Raw genomic sequence first — 12,199 nt, forward strand, 5'->3', positions numbered from 1 at the left:
AGAAGAATCATAATGTATTGGATTCCACCATAAATGCTGAGAGGAAGAATGTTGCATTTGCGATAGCGAGTCACAACAGGTCAGGAAGAAATAAAGAAATTACGAATTTGCGCTTCGAGCTACTCTTACGCATTTTTCGTGCTCTCCAAACTTCCCGCGTGTATCCATAACTCGATATACGCACAGCTAAAAGCATGAGCAAATTCTTTTACAACAGAACGACAACAAGGATCTGCCCGAAGAAGCCTTTTATTGTGCCGGATAGAGTGCAAAATTCTCACAACGCACAAAAAAAAGGACACAAACGTCCCTATTGGCCGGTCAAAAACACGCCACACTTTATACTTTAAGTTTGAGAAAGAACATTTGATCCAGTTAACTGCTAACTGTGAATGAAAAGCTCAAAATTTACAGGGAAAATGGAGAAAATCAAAGCCAAATTAACTCAAGTTTCGCTTAAAAATGTTGTAAAAGTCAAAGACCCGAAGTTATCAAGGGTTTTGATTGTTCAAAATAATGTTTACACTGCCATGCACGGTGCAATTGGAGAAGACAGACTGCAGGAAGCTTGCCAAAAAGTGCTCACGTCATCTTGTTTACGCACGGGCGTGCGTATATATTTTGTTCATAGCGACTCAATAGGACTTATATAGGGCAAGCACGCGCGCTATGTTATAAGGATATGTTTTTTGCTTTTTTTTTTTTAATTATTTATTGGAAAGCGCTCTAAAAACAACGAAAATATTAAGCTAAAAGGATTTTCATCTTTCCTGTCCCTTGTCATGTAATTCAGTAAGAAACAAAGTACTAAAAAATAGTACTATCTTTTTCATAGATGGCGTGAAGTGCACCTCGTCTTCCTCAGGTCATATTGCGCAGATGCAGAAGCCCGTGATAAAAATGCCAGAGGTCGCAACAGTAAGGAACTCAAATTCTTGTGTCTTTGTTTCATATAACTACGTAGTAATCTCAGTGCAACTCTGCTGTAAATATGATCCTTGGGTAACTGAATTGTGTCGGTAATATTGACTCATCAGCTTACTTGTTTATCAACTGAATCACGCCGCCTGAATTGTCATAAGAATTTTTTTCTATCTACCATGACGGACGTTTCAGTGCGATCATGGTCCTCGTACATAAATCGCGAAATGCTGCCCTCTGTGTGTCACTACATACCAGATAACCGGCCACCGTGCGGGAAAGAAGCCCGCGATCCTCCCGGAAAGGTACAACTACTAGACGCGGAAGAACGGCAAAATCAATCCTCTGTCAAGTCAATAAAATGAAACTCGTTTACTCGTTCATGAGTTTTAAGGCAAAATATTTCAGCAGTTTGCATTAGAGAAATAACTTGCCGAGTTTCACTTAACACGGACTTATAGAAAAAAAAACTTCTCTGTGCTGCATAAGTTGTATTTTTAAAAATTTCATTTCTAGCTCCATGAGAAGCTTTTGGGTTTCAGCCGGCCGGAAGGAGATGATGATGAAGAAAACACACCCCAGACCTCCCCCCTGCATTTCATCCATTACTGAAGAGAATGGAGGAGCAGAAGAATAGGTGCTATATTTAAGTCAGAGATTTTCTCTTAAAATGTAGAAATGAAAAAAGTGTGAGAGAGATCTGGGGAACGGGGGAACCTACTTGATTGCATAGTTACAACATTCCTCTTGCTATTTTACAAATTTCAACCATCAAGTTGGAAACAAAATTAGTGAATAGAATGATAGAATATTTGCAACCTCTCCCTTTTCCGGTGTCGTGGAAGTTTTCAGGGATGGAATGAACAGAAAGAAAGATTTTTTTATTGATATATCTATGATATAATGTTATGATGCGCAATGTAATACAAAACATTTTGATAATGAGCAACCTCTTCTAATATTAAAACTATACAAAAAAATATCACGTGTCATAAATACAGCGAATGTAAATCAAGATGTGAAAGCTTTCTTCCAAAAGTAATGAAAAAAAGCCACAACAAGGGGGTGTTTGTGTTTGTGTTTGTGATCCCTTCTTGTACAAAAAAATAAAATGCATAACGAGAAAAAAAATGAAGAAATATGGTGCACTCTTAAATTTCAAAAAAACAGCAGTGTAGAACCCACCTGTCCTTTGCCTCTAAAAGACATTGCTGAAAATTATAACACGATTCTCTAACCCTGTGTTCGTCTCACACACTAGGATATGTGGAATCTACGAGCTATTGCAGGAACAATCAAAGCTTCTCAAATCAATCAATCAACAGAAAGAAACGAACGAGTGGGGAAAAGGAAAATTAGTTTTCTAAAGATGAACTGTGGTAAACCACGGAAGAAAAACGGGTAAACGAAGTGTTTTTTTTTTCTGACGGGTTATTTTTCTCTTACAACTCGACCAGGTGTCAGTAGTCACATTAAACGCTTCATTATTTCGTTCTAGGGTATAAAAGGGTAACAAAGCATCTTCGTACGCCCTGATTGGTTGACAACCTATCATTTGCATCATTGTTCCAATAAAATCGCAGAAATTGACTCCCTATGGAGTGAATTAAATAGACCACAAGTCTCCCTGTTCACAAGCGTCTTTACGATTCACGCTGAACGACGTGTGGATTCGGCAGTTGGCTTTTAAAAGACATTTAGAATGTATCTGGAAACAAACGTAAACAACAATAAACGCAACATTTTATTTTTAATCTCTGTATCATCACGGTCAGTAATGGATCCTGATCAAGTACAAAATGGATTGAACAGTCATCTTTATATCTTTTTTCTTTTCATCTTTTAACATGTAATAATACATGCGTCTACTTGCACAAACAGTTCTTGAAAGTCATTATCCATAAGAACGAAGCAGTTTTTTTCTAAAACCGAATTTTACTTGCCAGCTTTTAGATGTTAGAGGGGTGTTGTAAAAATGCCCATTTTAAAGAATTTTTTGTTGTCATGGTGACGCGACACGGAGGAAGAAAGAAGTAACATTCCTCTTTAATTTTTTGTTTTTCATGATAAAGTTAATTTGGTTTTGTGTCAATAAATGAGAGTTTTTTTAAAAGAACTAGTTTCAGGCTTTGAACAAATCTCGACTGGTTCATTTATGTTTGCTCGCGCTTGAATGAATTTATGTTTTAAAAGATTTTTCAGGTCTCATCGGCTGATCGATATTATTTCTTTCCTTTCACAACCTTACTCTCACGCCATTTTACCTTATATGATATAGAACTGTTCCAGGTCTTTTCACTTAATTTCCAAAAGCTCCATCGGTGCACAGAAGCTCACATATTTTCCCAATGACTTGAAACGCAACACAGTCGAAGTATTTAGCGCAATGACGAAAACACTCCAGGGGATCCTGGACGTTCACAAAGTAAATTGCATGATTTTCAAAGGTAAAGTTGTCCATTAAAATGCTGTTGATGTAGATCAGCGGTATTTCCATTTGATTGCTCGCCATATTATTCAGAACCATTAGCAGGAAAGCTGTCGCACAGCCGAGCCATGACAAGGCCAAAAAATGAATTCATTTTACTCTGAAAGAGGCATATTTTTTTCGATGTAGTATCAAGAAGGGTCTCTCTAAACCCACATTTGGCTTTTTTTTATCCCCCGCTTTGAATGACTCAGAAGATTTATAAAAAGCAAGAATAAGGCTCACATTAAGGACGTGAAAAGACGAAAAAACATATTTCTCTATATTCTTTCATTTGTTATTGAGAGAAGAAAGTCTCTATATTCTTATCTTAACACAAAAATAAACCAAGGAAACTTATTTCCTGTCCATTCCAGACGTGAAGTAGCAGATGTTTTATTCAGGGACTCCGGATCCCATATTATTTCCCTCCACAGAGGCGTCTGAGCTCAATCCTGAAGATAAGGAAAACAAAACGAAAAAGCAAAAATGATGTATTGCAAGAGTATGTTTGTCCTCTATTTAATTCACAGCTCATATTTTGATAGCTTTGCCTCTCTCACAGTACTGTGCTAGAGTATTATAAACAGAAATCGTCAAGTTTCCCATTTTGATCTCTTCCGATCGGTTTACTGATATATTTCAGAGTTTTCCTGCGATATCTTGCTATATAATGCCCTCAACAAAAACATTCCACTGCGATTTGTGGTAGATCAAGAAATATGTCATCATGATATATCGTCCTTAGTAAATATCGCGTCAGTAGTTTATCATCTAATCAAAGATTCATCACTGATCCCCGTCATTATTGAATCGTTTAATGATAAATCTGCACATGTCTAAAAGAACAAAGAGACACACATACCATGAAATGGAGCTTGGGCGGATGTCCCTAGATAAAATTTGCCGGTTGGTTTTGTTTTGTCGGCGCCATATCCCATAGACGGGCATTCACCAACGCAAGCCGTAGTCTTTCCGTTTTCACAGTTTTTGTAATCCTTGCAAGGACGTGCTTTCCAGCTGCGGGGGTTGTTCACTGATGCAATGTAGTATCTCCAAGCCCTCTGATGGTCACACTTCACTGTCTGAATGAACTCTAAAGAATATAAAGTCATTTTCAAATGAGCTCTGAAAAAATTTTAATGGTTTCACCTGCCATGTTCTGAGGTTGTCTCATACTATACGTTTGTCGCCTCAATCTTTCTAACCCTGATGAAATATACCCAAGTTTCCAAGTTCGATCAACGTATTCCAAAGCATTTGTAATCCATGTACATGTTACTGCAAGGTTAAGTGTTTTGATTTTAATTACCCTTGTAGTTTAACCTACCCAGCTTAACCAAATGTCGTAGACAACCACGCTGATCAATGCCTCCGTTCGGAAAAAAGTCTGCGTGACCGGCCTCATCGCGCATACCGAAACCGACCAAACCGACTCTCTTGTGCATGTCGGTGTGTATAACGTCAACGTATTCAGCATCACTTGGGTCCAACCGGAAGCGAGAGTCAGCATTGCCGTCAAAATAAGGACCAGCTGGGTCCAGTCCTTGAAAGGAAAGAATGGTTAAATCTGTACTGGGCCATATCAGCCGGATCTCATTCTAGTTTCTAGGCGATTGCTAGGCACTAGGGTGTCAGTAACTCGCTCATCCAAGATAAAAAAGAAATCTTTTATGATGTGGAAAGCCTTACACGGGATGGCACTAAAAAATTTAGGATCGAAATTTGCTCGTCTCCATAACCTGATTGCTTATCGTTTAGGAACAAACTAGCTCTTTCTCAACCGAGCACTGCAATTCACAAGCTTCTCTGTCTCCTCCATTGTACCCCTTTAAACTCCTGGGTGGAGAAAGACTCTTAGAGAAAAATGTCTTTTCCAAAAACACATTAGAATGGCTCAGCCAGGTTCTCTAATTGTGTTCAGTTTCTTTACCTGTAATGCGACCAAGTGTCATTCGGGCTTTCTCCTTTAAATAACTCCCGGCATACCCTGCGGTCTGTCCACCAAGGCTAAATCCCACAATATAGAACATTTTAGCTGAGTCAGGTGATCCTGAAGCACTCTTAATCAAGAACCTTATCAGCTCCGCTGTCTGAGCCCCAACGAGCCGGGTATTGCCCACAGATTGTCCATAACGTGTTTTCGCTCCTCCAGACCAGTCCACCAAAATCACATTGCAGTCTTCTCGCTTTAAAAGGGCATCTTTCAATTCAATGGTCCAGCCCTTGGATGCCTTTTCTAGATTTTATGAAAATGTTGGAAAATTTGGTAGTTAAAATCTCATCTGTACATATGCTTTAGTTTCTCCGTAAAAACACCCTGTTTCGGACGAAAAAGATTTTAAAAAGAGCGTAGGCCTATTATGATCTCCCTTCCTCGGTGCTCGAGCCACAAACAGGCACTCACCTCTCCAGCCGTGAATCACGAAAATTGTTCGCCGCGCGATATCAAACTTTGGGGCCTTCAATTTATCTGCATCATAATCATTTACTCTTCCATGCCCGTTCCTAGTGCACATGTCAAATGTTGTGCCAACAACATTTGGATTTTGCGGCAGACTTGGTTGAATCCAAATCAAGCCCCACTGAACTTTAGGTTGTTTATTAAAGCAGCCGTACTTTTCATAGCAGACCTTCGGAGGGCCATTAAAAAGTAAACCTGTAGATAGGAAAAATGTAAGAAGAATTACTTGTAATTTTTCAATTCATTCCTCTCACTATTTGCTCCAATCTACGAGAGGAAAAAACGATAAAGAAAGAGAACTCTTACGTCTGACTGGGGTTTCCGTCTGATTCTTTGCGGCCCAGGAAAAAACTCTAAACTCGACCACTGTTAGCAAGCCAGTGAAGACACGCAAACTAAGTGCATTCATCTTTACTTGATCTCCCACAAAAAGGATTAATCGTTCTTGGATATTTTACTTCTACGTCTTCTTAGCCTTAAAGCAGTTTGCGCTGGAAGTTCTTTTATTCACGTCTGATTTGTATGAGCTCATTTATTAGCCGCAGGTGTTGTCTGAACCATTACGTGGTTTTCATTATAATAATAAAATATTTTACCAGGGGCGGTCAACAACCTGTAACCCTTCTTCTCCTCTGTTCCAGAACACTGCGCTGCATCTGACCGTCATTCATGGTCACACAGACATTGTGTCATGTTTGCTGTCGCATTCTGAACAGCAAATCCTCATGAACAAGAAGAATCACAATGTATTGGATTCCACCATAGATGCTGAGAGGAAGAATGTTGCACTTGCGATAGCGAGTCACAACAGGTCAGGAAGAAAGGAAATGTTTTTTCCTTTTTTAATTATGTATTTGAAAGCGCTCTAAAAACAACGAAAATATTAAACTAAAAGGATTTTCATCTTTCCTGTCCCTTGTCATGTAACTCAGTAGGAAACAAAGTAACTGCAACTTCATGGAAATAGCTGCAGGTTTAGAAATAATATTATCTTTTTCATAAATGGCGTGAAGTGCTCACCTCGTCTTCTTCAGGTCATATTGCGCAGATGCAGAAGCCCGTGATAAAACTGCCAGAGGTTGCAACAGTAAGGAAACTTAAATTCTTGTGTCTTTGTTTCATATAACTACGTGGTAACCTCAGTGTAACTCTGCTGTAAATATGATCCTTGGGTGACTGAATGGTGTAGGTAATATTGGGTATCACTGGAGTTATTAACTTCGCAAGTAAGTTACAATGAGTAACCTCAGTGTAACTCTGCTGTAAATATTATCTTTGGGTAACTGAATGGTGTAGGCAATGTTGGGTATCACTGGAGTTATTAACTTCGCCTTAATTGTGATTACTTGTAAAACTTCTTTCTTTCTTCTTAACAAATCACTCACAGAACAAAAATCAGTACCTACTTCATCATTTCCATTTCCCATGCTTCGGACAAGTTGACTGTTTTTGACTCTGAAGTCTCAATGGCTATTAAGAAAATTTTCTTGTTTTTTGGTTGGCTGTTTTGTTTCTGTGTTTTGGGTTTATGATATTCAAGTGTTTTTACCCCTTAAATCTTTATTTTCAAAAAATGTTTAAATTTGCTTCGTATAACGTTTTTGTTCCAATTTACAGCGCTTTATGGATCAGTGTATGACAAGGGAAGGAAACCCAGGTACTTTGCACAAGTGTGTACAATGGAAACATCTGAGATCCTCCTGTGGAAACAAACCGCATCCATTTCAGACTATGCAGTCAGATTTATTAGATTACGAGTTACTGCAGGAACAATCAAAGCTTCTCAAATAAATCAATCAACAGAAATAAACAGAGGAGTAGGGAAAGGGAAATGTAGTTTTCTAGAGACGAACTGTAGTAAACCACAGAAGAAAAACGGGCACAAGAATTGTTTTACTTTTTTCTTCTGTTGGGTTATTTTTCTCCAACAACTCGACTAGTTGTCAGTAGTCACATTAAACGCTTCATTGTTTCGTTTTCTGGTATTACAGGATAACAGCAAATCTTCGTACGCGTACGCCTGATTGGTCGACAACCTATTATTTGCATTATTGTTCCAATAAAATTGTAGAAATTGACTCCATATGGAGTGAATTATATAGACCACAAGCCTTCCTGTTCAGGAACGTCACTACGATTCACGCAGATCGGCGTGTGGGCTTAGCAGTTGGCTTTAAGGTATTTAGAATTTATCTGGAAAAAAACGTAAACAAACAAGTTTACTTTTAATCTCTGAATCATTACGGTCAGTAATGGTCTCTTGATCAAGCGCTGAATGGATTGAAGAACCATTGTTATATCTTTTTCTTCTCATTTTTAACATGAAGTAATGCATGCGTTTATTTACACAAAAAGTTCTTGTCATTATCCATAAGAACGAAGCAGTTTTTTTAAACCGAATTTTAATTGCCAGCTTTTAGATGTTAGAGGGGTGGTGCAAATACCAATGTTAAAGATGACTCCTTTTTTGTTGTTGACGCTGAGGGGACGCGACACGGAGGAAGAAAGAAATTACATTCCTCTTTAATTTTTTGTTTACACGATAAAGTTAATGTGGTTTCGTGTCAATGAGTTTTTGAAAGAATCTGTTTCAGGCTTTAATTTGAAGCAATCTCGAATGTTCATTCATGTTTTCTAGCCCTTGAGTGAAGTTTTGTTTTAAAAGATCTCTGAATTCTCATCGGTTCCCTGTAATGATAACCTGACTGATCCATGTGGTTTCTCTGTTTTCATCATTCTTAGTCAAAAACTGCTCAACAAGAACACAACCTTACTCTCACACAATTTTTCTTTATGTGATATAAAACTGTTCCAGTTCTTTTCATTTGATTTCCAATGACTTCATCGGTGTCCAGAACCTCACATATTTCCCAATGACTTAAACGCAACGTAGTCGAAGTGTTTAGCGCAATGACGAAAACACTCCTCGGGGTCCTGTACGTTCACAAACTGAATTGTATGATTTTCTATGATGAAGTTGTCCATAAAAATGTTAATGTAGATCAGCGGTATTTCCATTTGGTTGTTCGCTAGAGTAATTAAAGCGATTAGCAATAAAGCTGTCGCACAGCTGAGTCACGACAAGGCGAAATATGAATTCATTTTACTCTGAAAGGAAGTAGAGGTATCTTTTTTTTCAATGTAGTATCAAGGACGGTCTCTCTAAACCCATGTTCAGCTTATAAAATCCGCCGCTAATTTTTAAAAAATTCAGAGGATTTGTAAAGCAAGAATATAGTTCACATTAAATATACAATTGTAAAGCAAGAATATAGTACAATTGTAAAGCAAGAATATAGTACAATTGTAAAGCAAGAATATAGTACAATTGTAAAGCAAGAATATAGTACAATTGTAAAGCAAGAATATAGTACAATTGTAAAGCAAGAATATAGTACAATTGTAAAGCAAGAATATAGTACAATTGTAAAGCAAGAATATAGTACAATTGTAAAGCAAGAATATAGTACAATTGTAAAGCAAGAATATAGTTCACATTAAATATACAATTGTGCTGACCAATTTCTCTAAGGCGAGTGCGTTTCTCAACAGAGAAAAAACCTTGCATACATGAGAAAAGCAAATTATAAATGACACTTCTTCGTAGGTGCACTTTTTTAAAGTTTTTTACGAGAAAGAAAAAACTTACCATGTGCGAAATTATTAGAGTGTTGATTTTACCGTCTGAACGAGAAAAAATTTAATGAAAGAGGAAACGAAACCTTAAATGAATTGACTGTTGGCAAATTTAATTCATTTCAAGTGGAATGAAAGCCTATTTAAGGTTCAAAAATCCAAAATTTTGTAGCTTCCGAAATCGACGCCAGAGAAACCATAGACTGAATTTTTAGGGAGCGCGCGAGAAGACACGCGTGTCCCTTGCAACTAACTCTTCCCTTACTCAAAGGTTATGTATTTTGAATAATGATTGTACTTGTGGAGAATTCTTTAATAAAAAATAATCCTGCCCTGGACTGTTTGGGGTAAGTTGTTGTATTCCGGCCGTGTTAACTACAATACTAATCGTCTTTTCCTGATTTCCTATTTCGCTTTTTAATTTTTTCGTTAGGCTTGTTGTTCTAAGAACTTAAAAAAAAAGAAAACATTGAAAAAAAAAGGTTTCCCTTCATTTCTTGAAAAATGTAGTTTAAACTCATCTGCATTATTCGACTGTCAAAGCAAGACAATTACACCTCTCCCTTAAGTCTCACATTTGCGTCAAAATCTATTAAAGGAGTCCTCCTTCAACCCCCGTTCGCCGCTGAGAGCAACGAAACTTTCATTTTAAACAAGCAAATACAATTTAAATGTTCTTGTTCATCTCTAAGATGAACATGAAGCCGCCAACTGTTATTACCTTAAACGAAAGTGAATATATGAAAGTCATACATTTGAACTGCGGATGAAGACGTTAATATGAAAGCGATCTTCGCAGTAATAAACACTACTTGAGCAGTAGTGCGAAGATCGCTTTCATATTCGAGCTATTAATTTCCTCACCAACTTATTTCTGATGAAGAAGTGTTGTTATTGTTCCTACACCGACATTCAATCGTTTTTCAACCTCCTGACGCAGGTGTACTTAGGATAAAAATGCTATTTGGAAATTATATTATTGAAAGGAAATAAAATTCCACGAATAAGGATATGGAAAATAATCATGATAGATGTGAACGCTTAAACAATTTTGATTTATGTATGGTTCACTCCCGTAGGCTTAAGCATGCTATGATCTTGAGAGAGAAACCTCCGTATTCGTTACGGAAAAAAAATAACAATTAATTGCCTGCAGTTGACAGCGTTTGCTCATGAAGGCAAGCGGAAACCCTATGATTTTCAATAATTAGCAATGTCTTATAATAAGCAGAGCTGAAATTTGAAGGGAAAGAAAACACGAACAAACTGGTCTAATTATTGCATACTAGAAATTAGCGTATCATCGACCAGGAGGAAAACTGACAAACATCCAGACATGGTTTTGCAACATCTTCATCATAATGTGAATATCATGGTGACGATATTAAAAAATTTTTCATTTTTACAATTACAGAGAGCATCAAATTGACTCTACTTTGTTCTTAGAAAACACACTGGGAACTCCTTCCTACCATCTTATTCTCTTGACGGCGCTACCGAAGGTTTTTTCATCCTCAGGAATACATTAGAGAGTTTATGTACACAAAAGTGGATCTAGAAAAAGGGCAAGCGGCCTCTCTTTGTTAGGTTTTTCTGACGGAAAATCTCTTTTTTCTTTTTTTTCTTTTTTTGTGGAATTTTGCATGACTGATAGCTGATAAATGGATTACCAGGTGGAGTAAACCGTGAAAAGTTGTGTCAATCTTATTGGACGTAAAGTCGATTAAGACAATTAAGAACAAAATAATGCTATTGAGAACAAAGGATTGGAGGCAGTAGAGGGCCAACCCCATCAGATGACGGGGTGTGCCTTAAGTTACACCCTTTTTAACTCGTGAATTGCGCGCATGCGCAAGAGCGAGTTATAGATACGATGTGGGGAATAGTATTCGCTCGCTCGCTCGATTGGTCGATTCCTGTAAACTTTTTTTAGATTTTAGGCTTTTGAGTACATTTGATAGTTTTTGGCGAGCAATAAACGGACGAAATGGCGACCTTTGTTGCTAAGAATAGTGGTGGGGTGAAAAAGAAGCCAATGATAATCTTAAAAGAGTTTTTTTTTTCGTTTTAGTTTCAACAAGCGGCGCCAGCGACTGGCAAGCATTCAAGGATTCACACTGAAATAACAGAACAACCTTCGTTTTTCATAAAATTGTAATTTACAATCCTTGAACTTGAAAACAATCCAAAGATTCATTGAAAATATCACTTACTGCGAAGCGCTCGGAGTTTACAGATGTTCAAAAGCTTTTTCTGTTATAGCGTGAGATTGAGGACAAAATTGATCATTACGTTTCGTCGCGTGTGTTTTTCCTGTGTGAAGCAACAAAACATGCCGGCGACTGACGAAATAACAAGCTAACACGAAAATCAAATAACACTTAGACAAACAATTTTAGCTACCGATTTTCAGTGAATTTTTAAAGAACAATTTTCTTTTAAGTTTCAAGACAATTTGAAGATTCAAAATACATATTACGTACTAAAATGCGAAAGTTACACACCACAAAATTGATAAATAGGCCTGAAATGAAATTCTATCTTGTTATTGATTATACGTTGCCTAGCACGTGACTTAAATCTACCCAGGCGGAGATCTAAAATGACGGTGGCAGGCTTGGCTTAGTTATATCACTCAAAACTCGTTCCCGTTTGTCTCATTTGATAAAGAGGGAATCGTTAATGTTTTCATTAAGACAGTATTGCCTTGA

The 12,199-nt window shown here is 37.4% G+C and overlaps 1 protein-coding gene across 1 annotated transcript; it reads right to left on the bottom strand.

Moving 5' to 3' along the window:
- Positions 1–2,642: 2,642 nt before the first annotated feature.
- On the bottom strand, positions 2,643–6,371 carry LOC149038026 (pancreatic triacylglycerol lipase-like). The gene is made up of 6 exons (XM_089186695.1): positions 6,159–6,371; positions 5,796–6,047; positions 5,322–5,627; positions 4,719–4,934; positions 4,254–4,484; positions 2,643–3,843 (listed from the first exon to the last, which is right to left on the bottom strand). Exons 1-6 carry the CDS (start codon positions 6,259–6,261, stop codon positions 3,785–3,787), a joined length of 1,167 nt encoding a protein of 388 aa, XP_089042821.1. The 5' UTR covers positions 6,262–6,371; the 3' UTR covers positions 2,643–3,784.
- Positions 6,372–12,199: the final 5,828 nt, after the last annotated feature.

This window comes from Pocillopora damicornis, chromosome 11 (assembly GCF_964200805.1).
Source record: "Pocillopora damicornis chromosome 11, jaPocDami1.2, whole genome shotgun sequence".
Lineage (NCBI taxonomy): Eukaryota > Metazoa > Cnidaria > Anthozoa > Scleractinia > Pocilloporidae > Pocillopora > Pocillopora damicornis.

What these genes read in the sequence shown, in the direction of transcription:
- LOC149038026 (XM_089186695.1), bottom strand. Translation starts at nt 6,261, where the DNA reads ATGAATGCACTTAGTTTGCGTGTCTTCACTGGCTTGCTAACAGTGGTC. An exon ending in GACACTTGGTCGCATTACAG is followed by an intron (nt 4,935 to 5,321) that starts GTAAAGAAACTG and finishes TTTCCTTTCAAG; the next exon opens with GACTGGACCCAGCTGGTCCT. An exon ending in ACGACATTTGGTTAAGCTGG is followed by an intron (nt 4,485 to 4,718) that starts GTAGGTTAAACT and finishes TATATTCTTTAG; the next exon opens with AGTTCATTCAGACAGTGAAG.